The sequence below is a fragment of the Aythya ferina genome (assembly GCF_964211825.1).
Source record: "Aythya ferina genome assembly, chromosome: 1".
Classification (NCBI taxonomy): Eukaryota; Metazoa; Chordata; class Aves; order Anseriformes; family Anatidae; genus Aythya; species Aythya ferina.
This window is the reverse complement of record NC_140296.1, coordinates 126,199,181-126,217,299: the sequence shown is the minus strand read 5'-3', so window position 1 is coordinate 126,217,299 and position 18,119 is coordinate 126,199,181. Positions and strand designations below refer to the sequence as shown.

General features: G+C 39.4%; 1 protein-coding gene across 3 annotated transcripts in view; it reads left to right on the top strand.

The window, feature by feature from the left end:
* The window catches only part of TEAD4 (TEA domain transcription factor 4), a 59,208-nt gene that overhangs the window by 26,489 nt on the left and 14,600 nt on the right, over positions 1–18,119 (top strand). For all 3 annotated transcript variants that reach the window (XM_084502765.1, XM_084502763.1, XM_084502764.1), the window contains 7 exons: positions 8,082–8,146; positions 9,024–9,086; positions 12,871–13,005; positions 13,924–13,967; positions 15,136–15,191; positions 16,003–16,133; positions 17,402–17,575. In XM_084502765.1, the coding sequence (XP_084358891.1) occupies positions 8,082–8,146; positions 9,024–9,086; positions 12,871–13,005; positions 13,924–13,967; positions 15,136–15,191; positions 16,003–16,133; positions 17,402–17,575 (668 nt within the window). The remainder of the gene's footprint in view (positions 1–8,081; positions 8,147–9,023; positions 9,087–12,870; positions 13,006–13,923; positions 13,968–15,135; positions 15,192–16,002; positions 16,134–17,401; positions 17,576–18,119) is intronic.

Genomic DNA, 18,119 nt, shown 5'->3' with positions numbered 1-18,119 from the left:
GTAATTCTGCAGTGGCAGGGGAGAGATGTCTTCATAGTATAGACCAGTGCGCTGCAGTAAACTACTATGTTTTTCTATGGTCTGTTTCATGCAAAGGGTCTCAGTATGATGATCATAACTATGTATTAAGTTTTTTTATTGCTTCCTGAGTATGTCTGGATTCAGTATAGAAGTTAGGAAGAAAAATACAGGCTGTTAAGAATTGTGAAAGAAATTTGATCAGAGTTAAGTTTGTTAATATATCATTTAAAGAGTTGTCTGCAACTCTTGTCTCAAAATGAACATGCCACTCTTGAGATTGTACACTGTTATTGGGGCCACTTGCCACATGGATTTGCCACAGCTGCAGTCCAGATTAATGGGAAGAACAAGACACCATGCTGCATTATTTGCTCAGTATATTTAATTTATAGTTACTGTTGAAGACTACAGAACAATGAAGAGCAGACATCAGAGTTTAGAGATTAATGGTTGGGAAGCTGAGGATGTAGGGTCTCAGGGAGGGGTGAATAGAAAGATTGTTACCACATTTTTCTTTTTTTATTAACTTTGGGGATAGCCTTAACTCTGGTATTGGAATTATGAGTAGAAGCAAGAGCGGAAGCAAAGGGGGGGGGGAAATTGAGCCTTTCAAAGAGCCTGGGTACTGAACATCATCGCTGTATTATATATGTGATATACAAAGACAAAATTCAGAAAGAGGGTGAGAAGGAACTGTAGAAGAGATAGAGTTCAAAGTCTAAAATTTCATAGACAAGTTCACTAATTAGGAGATTTTAAGGTTGAAAACAAGCAAGCTAAGGAATCAAGAAAGATGTGACATTAATGATTGCCAGCAGTCAAGGAAGATAGGAAGGGGTGAAGGGAACCCAGGCCAGAAAGGGAAAAGTCACATGCTGCATTTTATCTGGCTTTGGACAAGTTAGGCTGGGAAACTGGGAAGCTAGCAGAAGATTCTCACCAAGTCTTGGGTAGGAAAAAATGATTTGTGTCAGAGGGATCTAATAAAATCAGCATAAAAACTAAAGTTAAGGATGATATCAGTAAGAGTTGAGTGTGCATCTTGCTGAGAAGATGGGATTAGCCAACAGAAAGACAAAAATGTGGTTTTGAAATATGCAGGCCTGTTTGTGGAAAAGGTGATGCCCAGGAAGGCATTTAGTGTAGATGGGAGGAGGAAGCAATGCATTGAGTGGCAGAAAATAAGGCTGTACAAGGAAGTAGGGACCAGGGCAGAGGCCAGTGTCAGTTAATTCCATATTGTACATGCTCTCATGAACATTATATGGTTTTGTATTAAGTGTCATTCTGTAGTAACTTGCTGGATGTTTAGTTTTGTGTCATATTCACAGAATCACAAAATCATCGAATAGGTTAGGTTGGAAGGAACCTTAACGTTCATCTAGTTTCGGCCTCCCCCCCTGCCCCCATCATGGGCAGAGATGCCACCCACTAGATCACGTTGCCCAGGGCCTTATCCAACCTTATCTTGAACACTTCCAGGGATGGGGCATCCACAGCTTCTCTTGGAAACCTGTTCCAGTGCCTCACCACCCTGAGAGAAGAATTTTCTCCTAACCTCTAATCTAAATATCCCCTCTTTTAGTTTGAAGTCATTCCTCCTTGTCCTGTCATTGTCTGCCTGAACAAAATGTTGCTCTCCATCTTTTTTTATAAGCCTCCTTTAAGTATTGAAAAGCTGCAATAAGTTTACCCAGAGCCTTCTCTTCTTCAGGCTGAATATCCCCAGCTCTCTCATTCTTTCTTCATAGGAGAGGTGCTCCAGCCCCTTGATCATCTTCGTGTCCTTACTCTGGACCTGTTCTAACAGATTCACATTCTTCTTGTGAATTCTGAAATGATAGTTGAGATGGCTTTCTTGACCTTGCTTTGATTAACCTTTCACTGGATACACCTGGATAGTTGCTTTTTTAGATCTCTTGTCTTTGCTGCACTTCACAGGTAGGTAGGTGCACACAGTAGCTTTTGGAACAGAACAGAACAGATATCACTATCAAGAAGCAGATACTTTCATGTAGTTTCCTTCTGGAAGGATTTTGCAGAAATCACAATGAGTTCTTTGCTCTCATCCATCACAGAAGAGTGTTTTTAGTTCTCCTACCTGTCTTTGAAAATAGGTGTGCAAGAAATATCAAGGCTTAAAGAGAAACCTTTTCCGCCTCTTGTACAAGCAGTAATATACTAGTACTAGCAGAAAGCCAGCATGAAGCTTTGAGGTGGGCTTGGAAATGCTTTCTATCTGTGGAATTTCCGTCATTTTTTCCCCCTCTCCCTTGGATGTAGACACTTCTCTCCTCTGACACTGAAAGGCTCACAACTGTAGAAAGAATGGAGAATCAAAAAGTCACTTTACTCACTTCTGTTAGCAGTGTCTTCCTGGTAGCTGCTGAAATGCACAGTTTTGCAATTCAGTGTGAGAGCGAGTGTGAGTTAAATTGATGTCATCAGAAATTTATTTGTGAGGAGTGAGAAGTAAAGAACATGAGAGAGTATCTCTTTACTTCTCTCTCTCTCTCTCTCTCTCTCTTTTTCATGTCATGCTTACAAGGGGAAGGCTTCAGGGGAGGATAAAGAGCTTTTGGGTCCTGGGCTGCAGTTGGTATGTTGGCTAGAGCTTCATGAAACCCAATGCGTGGTTTCGACAGAGGAGGCACAACTGTTGGCAGGTTCTGGTGACCATGGCAGGCCTCAGCAAGAGTTATTCTAAGAACACAACATATGATCAGATTACTGAGGGACACTTTACACGGCTCTAAAAAATGAACCATCCAATGTTTTATGACAGCTCTGCCTGTTGTGGCCAAGTGAGGAGTGCTACCCTTTGCTTACCCAACAGCCAGAGCTGTGAAACAAATAAAATGCTTGCCATAGGCTATGAGCCTTCAGACTTTCAGTAGAGTAACACCTGCTTACATCTAACTTCTGATAAACAAAAGACACTTAGGACTTGTTTCTCTTGCAGTTTTGGTTCATGGTAATTTAATACATTCTTGCTTCAGAGATTACTGAGCTTGGCAATTTGCATAGTTCCATCTTTAATAATCCCTGTGTTGATAATGTCTTTGTGGGGGTGGTCTGTTTTTTTTTGCTACCAGTATCTTTATTTGCTTAACATACTCTGCCACCTTTCTTTTTTTCCTGGTTTTGTGAGGACACAATTCTGGAAGAGGAAGTCTTGTACATTTATATGAAAGCTGGCAAGCAGGAAAGTGAATTCTAAATCTGGAAATTTGGGGGATGCATATTTAAATGCTCTCTCTCTACAGAATTTCTACACCAGCTTCTAATATGTATAATTTTTACAATAGTTTCCCTTCCTCTCAGTGTTCTTCAGTGTAATGCATTGCCTGCTTTGCAATATTTGCTGATTTTGTCAAAGACAAAGAGTTAAACATACACTTTAGGAAACAATTTCCACTTCCAAAGGCTCAACTTCAGTTTATTGCCTCTCCAACGCATTTTCCAGTCTCAGCTTCCCTAGTTTTATTCACTTAGTCCCTCCTAGTTCCTCTGGTGATGTGGCAGATAATGCAGTTTTTTTCCTCCAGTGCTCCTTATTTCTTACTGTGCCTCTACTCCTACATGGGTTCTCCTTGGGCTGCAGTTGTTTCAGAGTTGTCCCTGCTCTGGCATGGGTCCTCTACAGGCTGCAGTTGCCTCTGTAGTCTCTGCCATGGAGCACCTCTTTCCAAAATTACTTTGCCAGCCTTATCCCCAAGAATATCTTCTTCCACGTCTTATCCTTTTTTCCTTTTTTTTTTCTTTTTTTTTTTTTTTCTCCAAATATATCTTTTCACACATCTTGCATGTCTCCTTTTGCACATCCTCACATCTCCTTTTGGTGATTCCTTTCGTCTGTCTCCTCATGTGTCTCCTGCCTCTAGTGGCTATTGCCCTTTCTGAAATGTTTGAGCAAAGGTGGCATGTGGTTCTCTGACTGGTTAAGGTTTTGGTACATAAAGGGATGTTTTCATCCATTTTGGAGATGGCTAGAATCAACTGTGACTGGCACAGGGCAGTTCATGGCATCTTCTCACACAAATATAGCCTTGCAGCTCTCTACTATTGAAGCAGAGTAGTGCTCTGTCTGACTGGTCAGTTTGTATAATTTATTGACTTCCATGGAATCACAACAAATCTAATCTTATTCTATACCATCTATTATACCTGTCTGATAATCCATTGAAATTTAGTTATGCAAGGATGACCCATACTTCAGTAGTGTCCATAGTGTTTTTATGTGTTCAAATTGTAGTATAACCCAATGTGCATCCTTTTAAAGTTTGTCTGCATGAAATTCTTCACATCCACTTCTTTTCAAGGGTAATTTTTCCTCTCTCTTCCATTAAATCATTTTCCCTTGTCCCACAACAGGCCATCTTGGTGTATATACATTTTCCTTCTTGTTTCTGTGCAGATGATGTGTTTTGAGCACCTTTTCTTGTTCTGCCTATTTCCCACATTTGAATTGTGCCAAACCATCCTGAAATTCTAGATATTACAATATATGTGGGAGCAGCACCTCTTAACATCACTTCAGTAGTTGCTTACCTTGCAACTTGGATCCATGGAGATCTTTGGATCACATGGAGACTTTGAAGAACTATATATATTATTTATGGCACTAGAGAAAGGTGGTCTGGATATTTGTCACTAGTAATGGGTGTTAGCTTTGTAAAAATGGTTACACTGGTTGAAAAAACAGCCAGGTGGAATGTAGCAACAATAGTGGCTCTTCCCATAAAAATCTCTTGGGCATGTCACTATGCTATGCTGAAACTGGGAAATGAAGAGGTCAGTGATTATATGCTGTGCATTGTGTGTCTGGCACAAAAGCAGTTCCTAATTTGCGTATAGAGGAGCTGGAGCTGTTTTCTTGTCTCAGCTACAGACCTGATCCTTCCACAAGGAGAATAAGGAGAACTTTGGTAATGATACCATTAGAAAAAAAGATTAACATCTGTAAAGGTAAAACACTTTCCCATCCCTACCTGTGCTTTGGTGAACATGGCCTAAATACAATCATGGAAATTTACATTCTTTCTGTGAAATAGATGGAATTAGTAACATTGTCAGCCCTTCCCTAAAGGTTTGGCTGGTGAATCTGTAGCACAGAATCTGTCCTTACATTCATTATTTTTTTTCTGTCTTGAGTTAAAAAAGGATTTAGAATAAAACCAATGTTTTCAAGGAAGAGTAAACTCTCTGAATAAAAATCACATTTCTTACCACTGCTTGCTTTCTTGATGTCTATGATGTCCTAATGTACAAGTTTTTCCCATACATTTTCCACAGAAAATAAAGCCTTTTTAACAGTTACAAATAAGCTTCACAAGAGCTGTGGCTTTGCATCCCAGTTTGTTCTTGTTCCATTCCTCAAACAGTTGCGGCCATATAAGACATTGCAGCTGTATACTTCCCACTCCAAATTTTAATTGAGGTATTCTATCACGACTAGTGTGGTCACCACAGCTGTGTTATTTTGCAGAGCCTGCTCTTTCTGTCATGTTTCCTGCCTTGAATCAGCCTAGAGTTCAGATGTGTAGCTACTGCTTTTCTGTTTCTGCTTTTTATTCCTCCATCACACTCCTGCTCAAAAAAAAAAAAAAAAAAAAAAGACAATAAAATAAGGATATTTGTTAAGAGCTGATACATGTGAACCTGTTTATGGAACTGCATAGTCTGCCTTGTATCTTGGTGTCCACTGTCCAGCTGTAGTGATAGTTGTGAATCAAGTCTAAACCTTATTCTCCTGTTTGCTCCTGAAGTTGTCAGTAGTTCATCGCTTCTGTTTCTCTTCCTGATTTTTAAATCCTGGATCTCATTCTTGTGCAGTTTCATGCTGTCATTCCAAGCAATTTCAAATTCTGTACTTGTAACTGTGTAGCTTCATGTTTCATTGTGTTTTGCAATTCATGTTGCTGATAATAAATACCATTTTCCTCATTTATCACTGTGACTGTCTTTTCTTTGTATCCCTGTACTGGCCTCTCATTTTCCTACACTGCTCATTCCCTTGGCCCTGAAGGACCTATTCTGCCTGTCTGAGCCTGCAATGACTGTTTGTTCTATATTCAGACAAGGATTTCTTCACCTCTTTCAGACAGTGCCCCACATTCCTGTTTATTGGAGCTCCCCATAATCTTCCACAAAACTAAGCTTACTTGTCTCTGTCTTCTCTAAAGAATTTACTGTATCATTTCACACTCCAAAATCCCATGTAACCATTTTCATATATTTACCGATTGTTGTTTATTTTCTTAGTCTTAGTTTCACAGAATGACAGAATCATTTAGGTCGGAAGTGTTCTCTTGAGAGATTCCTCTTTTGCTACAGCAAATTGCCCAAGACTGTGTCCAGTTGGGTTTTGAGTATCTCTAAGGATGGATACTACACAACCTCTCTGGGCAACCTGTTCCAGTATTTGACCACCCTCACAGTAAATAAGTGTTTTTGTTGGTGTTTTATTTTATTTTATTTTATTTTATTTTATTTTATTTTATTTTATTTTATTTTATTTTATTTTATTTTATTTTATTTTATTTTATTATTATTTTTTTTTTTTCTTGTGTTCAGGTGGAATTTCATGAGTTTCATTTTGTGATTGTTGTCTCTTGTCCTGTGCACTACTGAGAAGAGAGTGGGCCCTTCTTCGTTCACTCACATCAGGCATTTATATTCATTGGTAAAACTATCCAAGAGTCTTCTCTAGGCAGAGAACAAGTCCAGCACTCTCAGTCTTATGTGAAAGATGTTTTAGTCCATTAATCTTCGATTTATTTATTTATTTATTTATTGATGGACCTTTGCAGGACTTAATCCAGTATGTCCATATCTTTCTTGTGCTGAAGAGCCTCAAACTGGACTCAGTATTCCAGGTATCTCCTTAGCAGCACTGAGGAGAGGGGAAGGATCACCTCCCTTGACCTGCTGGCAATGCTCTTCCTAATGCAGCCTGGGATGCTGTTGCCCTTCTTAGCTGTAGGGGCACATTCCTGCTTCACATTCAGTTTGTTTTCAGCCCAGGTCCTTTCCTTCAAAGCAGCTTTCCAAATTGTCAGTTCCCAGCATATGCTGATGCTTAGAGTTATGCAGAACTCTGCATTTCCCTTTGTGGGACTCCATGAGATTACTGTTTGACCATTTCTCCAGTCAAGGTCCTTCTCCTGTCAAACACATTCTGAATAGCAGTACAGACAATCTGGTCTATCAGCAACTCCTCCCAGTTTTGTGTGAACTTTCTGTGGTGCATTACGTCCCATTGTCTAGGTCATTAATAAAGGTGCTGAACTGTATTGGCCTAGTACACCACTACAGACTTGCCTCTAACTGAACTTTGTGCAATTGGTCAGAATCCTCTGGGTCTGGCTGTTCAGCCAGTTTTCAGTCCACCTTTTTGTCTGCTTACCCAACTCATGCTTCTTCTGCTTGTCAATGAGGGTTTATGGGAGACAGTTTCAAATGCTATACTAAAGTTGAGGTACTCAATGTGTAGCGGTCTCCAAGTTAGTCATCTCATTGCAGAAGCTGTGTTGGGTAAGAATGATTTCCCGTTTGTAAATGCATGTGTACTACTTCCAATCACCTTCTTGTCCTTTGCATGTCTGGAAATGAAGTATGAGGTGCTCCATCACTTCCAGGTATTGAGGTATTTCCTGGTTCTTCCTTCTTGCCTTTCTGAATGATGGAGAGTGAATGGATTTTTTTTTTTTTTGATTGGTTAGTTGGTTGGTTTTGTTTGTTTGTTTTCTGTTCATAGTGGCTATCTTGATCCATGCCTACGGAGTTTACACACTGTGGTAGGAAAACTATTAAGCAAAGTGTTTGATTCTCTTTTTTATCGATAAACTGTATTTTTATTGGGAAGCTATACAGATGCAAGCTGAGAAATAGCATTAGTAGCCCAAAGTTCTGCTTAGACTCCTACCATGTGAACTAATCATCGCCTTTCTAAAATCACTGCACTGGCAATCTCTATAGAAAGAAAAAGAAAAAAAGGGGGGGGAAAAATGAAACAACAGTTTCTCTAAACTTTTATTTGCATTATTTCTCTGTTTCAGGCCGAAATGAGCTGATTGCTCGCTATATTAAGCTGAGAACAGGGAAAACACGCACAAGGAAACAGGTAGGTGTAAAGTTTTGGGGTTATTTTGGACCACTACACATACTGTAGGCTTATGAGAACAAATTCCTTGCTACGCGCTTGCTATTAGTTTCTAGCTTTTGTGGAAATAGACGGTTGTGCTGAGCTAGTTAGTAACAATGGTGGGAAGAGTCAGCTCAGGCATTTGATAATAGGACTGTAGCACTCCCACCTCCCATCCATATTGTGACCCACAATTCTTCCTGCTGTTAAACAGTGTGGGATTTTATTCATTCATTTCAGTGAACATCATTGGAGGATTCTTTATTCAGGTCAGACAAATAGACAGCAATGGTGATTTTGAAAACACATGGTACGTGTGATGAAAAAGGCACTTCTGTGTTTTAGGAATGACTGTACAGGCTATGCTGGACAAAGCACTGAGCAGCATGGACCTCCTTTGGGTAGAGGGTTGATAGTTGATCTCCAGAAGTTCCTTCTAACCTAAACTATTCTATGATGTGTTTCAGCCCAGATTCTGAGAGTCATTGTATAGTAGCCAAGGGTATGTAACATGGGTTTCCCTTCTCCCAAGAGGAGGCCAAGACTGGGAGTAAAGAGATTAGAACTCTTAATCCCCAGATTTATGGATGGGTTGTTCAGTTTTAGAAGATGTCTCTGGTTTAATAAAGACATTTGAATTGGAAAAGGCTTTATATGGCTTGTCTTTGTTGATAACCCATCTTACTTCATGACAGTTATGCTCAGAAAAGCATCTCATTACTACTTCAACCCTCCCTTCCTCCACAAACCTAAATAACTCCCTTTTGCATAAGGTGCATAAAGTAAACTGTTTACTTCTGCAAGCAGCTACCAAATACTCCTCTTCAATGAAGATGGATTTTGTCTTTCGATGCAGGTATCTAGTCACATCCAGGTCCTGGCAAGGCGGAAAGCCAGAGAGATCCAAGCCAAGCTCAAGGTATTATGGGTATCCTTTTAACATATCATACAAGCCCCCTGAGTCAGCCATTCCCTCATCCGTTCCCTCTTTGAATAGCCTCAGAAAAGGCTGAGATTAGGCACTGGATTGTGGTAAGCTGGAGAGGAAAAGGTACTTCCCAGGAAATGTTGTGCAAACATTTGTATTGTTGGAGCTCTGTGACGTCTGAGGCAATTCTATTTAAAGAGTAAAGAAACAATAACTTTAATTTTGATGTGTCTGATTTCTACCTCCGGTTTATGCTGCTGTCCTTCAAGTCTGAATGTCCTTTGGACTTGGGAGCATGGGAAGAGTGTTCACCTGAGAAAGAGGGGGTTATGGTCACAAATGTTGACCAGTAATCACTCCATAGTGTTTTGTGGGCCTTGGGAATGGGTAGCCTTACAGTTAGGGCTGTACTAGTTCTATCTTTACTAATGGTATTGACATGGAGTTGTCCCTGGGAAAGTATTCTGAGTCAGCAGAACTTGGAAGGAAGTTACAAAGCCACCTGGGAAAATGTAAAATGGTACTAGCTGAAGAGACTTTGCCCTTTGATTAATTCAGACCCAATTTGAAGAGGCCTGGGCTAATAAGGAAAATGGTTGACTTCTGTCTACTTGCCTGAGTAAATCTGTGTTTTCCTTTCTGTAGGAAGAGCTCTGAGATCAAGTTAATGAACTGATACCTCTTGACGTTTATTTCCACTCACACCTGAAGCAGGGAAATGGCTTAGACTGAATTGCCAGAAATATCAAGAAGGTCATGTTTATGGGTGACAATTGCACAAGAGGGTGCTCCCATTAGAATGGGGCCTGGCCATTCTAGCCCATCCAGAAAGGGCCTGCTGAGCAGGATGTGTGGTCCAATCCTTATTATAAATCATTCAGATGGTGAGGGAAGGAAGGCCTTTCTGACTTGTTATGGCATGCTTTAGGTGATGGTGAGGGTCTTGATATCTCAGTCCAGCCCAGACTCTTAGGTGGAAAGCTGTCACGCTATTTCTCTTGGCTGGCTATGTAGCTTCTTCCTGAGCCACACAAGGTGTAGATTTTCTGTGAATGAAATGTTAGCACCTAGTCTTGACCAGTGCTGAAGTGCATGCGTCTCTAGTGTGAGCAGTGATTGCCTCTAATGGTCGTGACTGTGCACTTCCCTCACTCCATTCCCAGGTCCATTTTAGAAACTCCTGTTGTGTCTGTAATTTGCCTGTTGTGTTTCCAGCTGCTCTGATAAAGAGAAGGAGCCGCAAATTGCGACTATCTAATTCAGTGCTTCTAGGTAGGGCTGCCAAAGTTTGAAGCCTGTGGTGCTGTTAAGCAGTCAATTCAGGTGGAGGCCTGGTTGAGAGGCAAGTTAGAGCGAGTAGGAAACAACAACTGCCTGGGGTGTTAAAAGATATACTGCTGCTTATATCTGTGACCTTGATTTTGTTCCTTGCTTGTCACAGCTCTGGGACTTGGCATGATTGAAAAGTCCATCAGCCGAGCTTGTTTCTACTTAGTACACAAGAGCTGGCCGTTTTTGTTCTCAGGGAATGGAGGTGTCTTGGGGAGCTCCATGAAGCCATTGGTTGTTCTCCTTTTACACTACCTCTGGCCATGCTGTGAGCTCTACCTGCTGCCTGCAGTGAACCATTCCCCACTACCAGACTGTTCCTTTCTGCCTGCAGAGGCGAGTCTGTAGCACTGATTCAATTCATTTACTTCTTTGCTTTTCCTAGTCATTTTCACAGAGTAAGGAAATGAAATCACATAAGTTACTGCCCTTCCTCTAAGTTCTTGCTGGTAGCTGCATGTTCTTCTATCAATGTTCATTTTCCACACTACGTATATGTATTCATACTTATATAGTAGAGATCCAAGCAGCTATGTGCTGACTTTTCAGAGCATGTAGTCTAATGCTACTTTCTCCCACACAAACTGGGGTCTCTTCCTTAAGTGTGCACTGTTCCTACAGTAGATAGAGGTGTGGGCAGTAGGGTAAAGCTTGAAGAAAAATCTGTCACCAGAAGGCAGTAGTTTTCTGTCTTGGGTGTCTAATTGATACTATACTAAGGAAAAAAGAGGGACGTTTTGTTTTTATTATTTATTCCAGTGTGTTTTGAAAATATAAAAACAAAAGACAAAAATTGCTAATGTCTGGGAAAAGTTTTTGATGCTTTTTTTTTTTATTATTAAACTGGAAACACAAATATAAATAATTAGAGAATTGTTAGCTGAAAGAGCAAAAGAGAAAGGAGATGTCTCTAGCAAAAACATGCTATTTTCCAGTAGTCTGACAGGCATTTAAACAAAAGATGAAAACAAAAGAGATTTTGAGAGAGAAAATCTTTTGCCTTCTTAATTTTCCTTTTTTTTTTTTCTTAAAAAAAATATTTATTTATTTTAATACACCCATAAGTAATTTTAATTCTTTCTCCCCATAAACTCATGGATAAACTCAAGTTGACAAAACTCAGGTTGACAAATATGATTTTTCTAGAGAGAAAATAAAGGAAGAGAAAAGCCACTTTTCTGCACTGACAACTTGAAATGTCATGGGAAAAATAAAAGTAAAAGGAATTCTTACCTTTATAATGTTGCATGTAATCCTTAAAAAATTACCCAAGGCATCATTTAAACTGCATTCTGAAAAATGTAATCTTCACTTTGGAGATACTCAGGAACTTTCTTAGTAATTAAAATGCTTCCATACATTTTAATGGTACTAACAAGAGTCATAGATACCATAAAAAATGTTGTGCCCATTCAGATTATTTCACTTAAAAGTTATCATTTATTCTTGAGCTTTTGTTACACTTCCTCCAAATGTTTTTGCATTACACACATCAGTATCCCTGGGATATGACCTTCAGAAAACCCTAGGAAGGGGGAGAGAGAATGGAGACCCAAGGGTGAGAACTTACTGCAGTTACTAAAATTAACAAATCTCATAGTTTTGAGAATTCCTGAGGAGGACAAGAGCTTACCTCTTTCAGCAACTTCTCCAAGCCATCAATTCATCTGTGGCATTCCCATTATAATTATAATGCCACAGATAAATGTGGCGTGTCTAAACGATAAAGATTACTTGTTGGAGGGATGTAGGAAGAATGTGGCAAAGTACTTTTGCTTGTCCAGTTATTTCTTGGTAGAAGAAATTAAGCATGTCCTTAGTTTTAACCATACATTAGACCCCCTGTTTGTTGCACTGTTATTGCCTGTAAAGATGTGTACAATTCCACAGTGCTGCTAAAATACAAAACAGAATGTTCTTGTGTATGTGCCCTGGGAGGTTATTAAGATTTCCTGTTTCCCCAAGAATGGTAATAAAACATTCAGTTCTACCTGGGAGTAATGCAGTCCTGAACTGAGATAGTCTTTTTGCAATGATGAAGACAAACTCCTTTTGTGTTAACATGTTAACAAGTAGCTAATTAGCTGCCTTTTTTTTTTTTTTTTTTTTTTTTTTTTAATTAAGGTCGTATTTTCTGTAACAAAACATTTCAACTGTGGGGCTTAAAAACCTTCAGATAGAAAGTACAATTGCTTAATAGTGTCTAAAACAGTGATCCCAATATTTCAGAAAGGAAGATTAGTCACATTGAAAATACAGTAACGGATAAGGGACTCAAGCTTTGAAGAGTTCTTAGGATAGTTATTGGCAAATCTGATGCCCAGTTTCTTAGGGATACTTATTCCCTATAAAGAAGCTGGTGATAATCCTGTGTATGCAGCATTAGGCCAGGCAACAGGTTTATCATTATAATCATTCTGTTTTCTCTTTCTACTCTTGCCCTTAGGATCAGGCAGCTAAAGATAAAGCCATGCAGAGTATGGCTACAATGTCATCTGCCCAGATTATCTCTGCAACTGCCTTCCATAGTAAAATGGCTTTGCCTGGTCTCCCACGACCAGCCTACCCTGCTGTTTCTGGGGTGAGTGAATCATTGCCTTAGAGGAGTTGGACTGAAGACACTTGAATACTTAAAAGGGTGTTGGGACCTGCTCAGGAATATTCTGAAAACATTGGAAAGAATGGGCCAAAAGGCATTTTCTTTGTAGAGTAAATCTATCATATGACTTCAAAGTTTGAGTCTGATTCTTTGCTCACACTGATGCAAAATAACAGTGTTTTTATTTATTTTATTTTATTTTATTTTATTTTATTTTATTTTATTTTATTTTATTTTATTTTATTTTATTTTATTTTATTTTATTTTATTTTATGACACAAGTGAAAGAACAATCAGAGATCCTCTGGGTATTCACCTTCCTGAAATATTTTTAGGTGTCTGTACCCCTTTCTTAGTCCAGGATCTTGGATAAAACAATTTGGGCCACCCTAACCCTTTCTCAAGCCCATCATTCCCAACCTCATTCTGAGTGTTTAGATCACAAATTGATGGCCCTTACATAAAAACTTTAAGAGAGGAGGCCTCTCAGCATCCTACATTCTTTGTGTTGGACCTAGTAAGATTTGCTGAGCAGTGATTTCTGCCAAAATATTTCTGCAAAGTTTTCCTGGAGAAAATGGTCCATCCAAGAGGGGGAATCCCTCAGAAGATGGAGGTACAAGAACGTGTACATAACATTTCACATTAAAAAACACTGTTGGGTCAGTTTCTTGCATGTCACTACCAGTAACATGTAAAAAGAAAACCAAGACCAGTGAGCACCTCCACAAGTATTAAATCAAGAAAGTAGAACGAGTAAATCAAGAAGTGAATGAATGTAGCAAAGTCACATCTTTAAGTCTGTGAGCCTGCAGTTTCTTTCTTTAGACAGTGGCAAGTCTGGCTTTTTAACTCTGTCCTGAGAGTGATGACCATTGCCTGTATGTTGTTGTTTTGCAGTTTTGGCAAGGACCTTTGCCAGGCCAAGCTGGATCTTCTCAAGAGTGAGTATTCCTTCATCTGAGTGTCTAAAGCAGGTGCTTCCTTTATCCTCCTTGAGGAACACCATTAGCTATTTCAAGATTTATGAAATGCTAAGATAATGCGGTCTTTGTTCTCAGACAGATTCCGTAACAGTGGATCTGAGACTTAAATTAAGGTCCATAGTTGAAGACAAACTGAGGGTCACAAGAGAGTCTTAAACAGATAAAACCCTATGTCTTCATAAACAAACAACACAAACAGACTCTGAGCATTTGTAGAAATACAAACGGCACCAACAGCCTCATCCTTTACCCATCTCTGGCTGATCAAGGTAAAGGTGTTTGTATGAAATAAACAAATGACATGGATCCATCCAGTAGCTGGGTGTGTGCACTCTATCCAGAAGCTATCCATGGATCCATTGTCTCCCTTTTTGCTGGCACCCAAGCATGTGAACCCCAGAGGCTGCAACTCCACTCCGTTTGCTGTTGCAGGCCCCTCACTCACACACACACACATGTATGTGCAAAAACACACAGAGTGAATCGCTTTGGTAGCTGGGTGTAGATGCACGGTCCATCCAGTAGCTGGGTCTGGGTCTTCAATCTCCCTAGTTTGCCTCCCACAAAAATAAACACACACACACATGAACTGGACTTACAGTCACCATCCAGGTTCCATCATTCATAATTCAGGTTGTTCTGCCTGCCATTGTTCTGTGCTACTTTTGAGTGTGTGGAGACAAACTTTTTATCACGTAACTTAACAGGATATGTTTCTGTGAACAATTTAAGCCACAGAAAGGACAAGTGGCTGGAAGGGATATGGTCTATGTTCTTCACCCTGGCTATGTGTTCTTGCTCTCTTCTGGTGCTGTTGTTGATGTTTGTGGAGCAGATCAGGGAACAGACAGGCACAGGGAACAGATAGGAATAGATAGACTACTAGTATTAGATACTAATAGGCTATTGGTAACAGACACCAATAGGCTATTAATATGGGGAAAAGTGGTTTGTAGAAGAATAGAAGCCATTCTGGGAGAAATGAAAAGGGTTTGATTTAATCATCTAATCTGTGTAAACCGTTGATCAAGTGTCTTTTCCTTTTTTTTTTTTTCCCTTTTAATTATTTATTTATTTTTGGTTATTTTCTTGTTATTTTTAACCATCTCTCTGTGTATATCTGTAGTGTGAAACCTTTTTCTCAACAACCATATGCTGTACAGCCTCCGCTGCCACTACCAGGTAGGTAAGAGAATGCAGTTCCTTGCTTTGAAATTGTGCTAACTTCAAAAATAGCTAACACTTTAAAAAAATGATGCAGTTATTTTTTTAAAGTCTTTTTACCTACTGAAAAATTTTAGTGCATCCAAAATTAATTTTATATGATTTCCCCTTATCACCATTTTCCATCCTTTTATTGAGAGAGCTGAAGCACTTTAATTTTGGTTTATTTAAATAAACACACACACACACACACACACGCATTTTATCCTATTTTGGTTAGTTGTTTGGGTGTTTCTTTTCCTCATAGCTAAACATAAAATGAAAGCTTATGTATCTCTATTGCTCTTCCACCATGATGCATATACTACAACAGTATTTTTTGTCATAACATGATTGCCTTTACAATTCCTTATTAAATGGAACAATAAATGTCTTTTTCTTCTCAACATCCTCAGTTTGAGAAGTTAATGATCATGTTAATGGTATTGCTTCATTCTCTGATACTAAAACAGCCTATTCCTCTGCTCATTTAGGGCCCAGTCCAGGTCCTGTTAAAGTTGCTGAACATGTTTTCTCTGGTGTCAAAACCAGGTAGATTGTCTTTTACAGTCATGACAACCATGACATTACTGTCTTAGCAGAGGGTGACTGAAAAGCCGTTTAGAGCACATGTGGATTGAGAAACCACATGTGAATTGTGAATGATATTTCTGCATTATGAAGTTAGATGAAAATGTAATTAATCAGCTTTGACAACAGGTGCTTTTCTGGAAAGTTATTACCAACTTGTCTATTTCCAAATTTTGATACATAAATCTTGTGTATTTAGGGTTTGAGTCTCCTGCTGGTCTTTCCCCTTCACCATCAGTACCAGCTTGGCAAGGACGAAGGGTTGCTAGCTCCAAACTTTGGATGTTAGAATTCTCTGCATTCTTGGAACAGCAACAAGATCAAGATACAGTAAGATAAACACCTGACTTCTACCCCTCATTTATTTTTGATATTCAGGTAGCTTCTGCTCATTGTGGATGTGTTATGCTACTATATGTACATGGAAATAATTGCTTCATTGCTCTACTGAGGATACGTCTTCGGGAAACAACCCAGTTAAAATAAATCTCTCTCTTAGAGGACAGAATTGCTTATAGCAATATAGCCAGCTCTGTGCCGTGTGCTTCTGGCCTCCCTTTACAGGGTCATGGTCGTTCACGTACCAGATCTCAAGGCACTGACATCATAAGCTGGTGGAACAGGCCCTGCAGGGCTATTCTAGCTATCTTTTTCAGACTTGGAGTACAGATCCAACACCAGATGATGCTAAGATAACATGGAGCTACATAGTCTCCCTGGTGTGCTGAGAACTTAAATCTGGGGGCAACTGGGATGAATGTGAATCAGAGTGTTTCTGTGTTGCCACCTGTAAAATGGGAATAATAAGACTTGCTTGTCTCACTGAAGTCTTGTGATATTGCATATTGAGACACGTTGGTGATGGACCAGTTACACTTCCTGTCCCTGAGACAGGATAACTGCAGTTCAGAAAAGATAGTAGTATTTGGCTGGTATCTTGCTGTAGGAATTTAGGCAGTTCTTCACAGGATAAGGAGCTTTGATGTTTATTGACTGAGTGATTTCTGACAGGTAGCATTCTGCATCTCAAGTCATTTCATACTATATAACAGTGGCATGAGGCAATGGTTTAGGACTGAATATAGGAAAAAAAGCAATACACAATGTTTCAGAAGAAGCAAGAAGCATGAATGCATTGATAAGAAAGAAATAACAACATGAGCTAGTATTAGCTGATATCTTTCTGCTAATTTTTCTGCTTTTTTAGAAAGTGCTGTCAAATTTTCAGTGATTCCAGTAGTCAGGCTGTGTTTGCCTGTTACTTCTGGATAAAGGTGACAGAACAATTATTGTCACAGTTCTGGAGTGATGGTTTAGTGCGTAGTGTGGGGGTACAGAGCTTTCTGTGTAATCACTCAAACAGTTTTAGGCAGCACCCCCTTCTGTATACTGTTCATACACCCTGAATAGATTGATAAGTGAACTGCATGCTTTCTGAGCATGAGGATATTTTAAAATGATCTTATGAGCTTTTTGGTTTTCTGTGGTGGGACAGACTCTACCAGTTTGCTAAAGTGTCAGCTTTTCTCCCATGAAGAAATGTATGCTCAGAATGTACTGAACAATTTCCTAATTCCATGCTTTTCTTCTTCTTGCAGTATAACAAACACCTGTTCGTGCACATTGGGCAATCAAGTCCTAGCTACAATGATCCCTATCTCGAGGCAGTGGATATCCGACAGATCTATGACAAGTTCCCTGAGAAAAAAGGGGGCCTGAAGGAGCTGTTTGAAAGGGGGCCAGCTAATGCCTTCTTCCTTGTCAAGTTCTGGGTAAGGGAAGGGCCCTTTGTAGGGTACCCATTTGCTATGAAATTCTCACTTTAAAGCTTATAGCTGTTAGAAGACTAGCAGCTCCAACAAATTTACACTGTGCAGAAGACTTAATAGAGTCACAGCTGTCTTTGGGGATCTTTCCTCGATTGCACAAGGCCCTCATTCCAGCCTGGAGCAAGACATATCTTTCAGAGTGTCATTTGTAGAGTTCTTCTTGACTTGTATCTGTGGAGTTTGGTAATTAGAATTTATTTATTCATTTATTTTGAATTTTTTATTTATGTATAAGAGAAGAATTCGGAGAAAATTCTTCTTTGTGTACGCATATGCATTCACTTCTCTCAGTGCTGAGTAAATTCTCAGTCAGAGGCAACATTTTTCCTTCTCTTCTTCTGTCTAATTAGCTGGATTTTGTGTTATCCAAGTACCAATGATTTACAGATATGTATTGACTGCAGGCACAAGGATAGACAATAGACAAGAGGGACATATTATGAAATTGGATTATGTTGTTAATATACTACTGAGTTTACTTATGGTA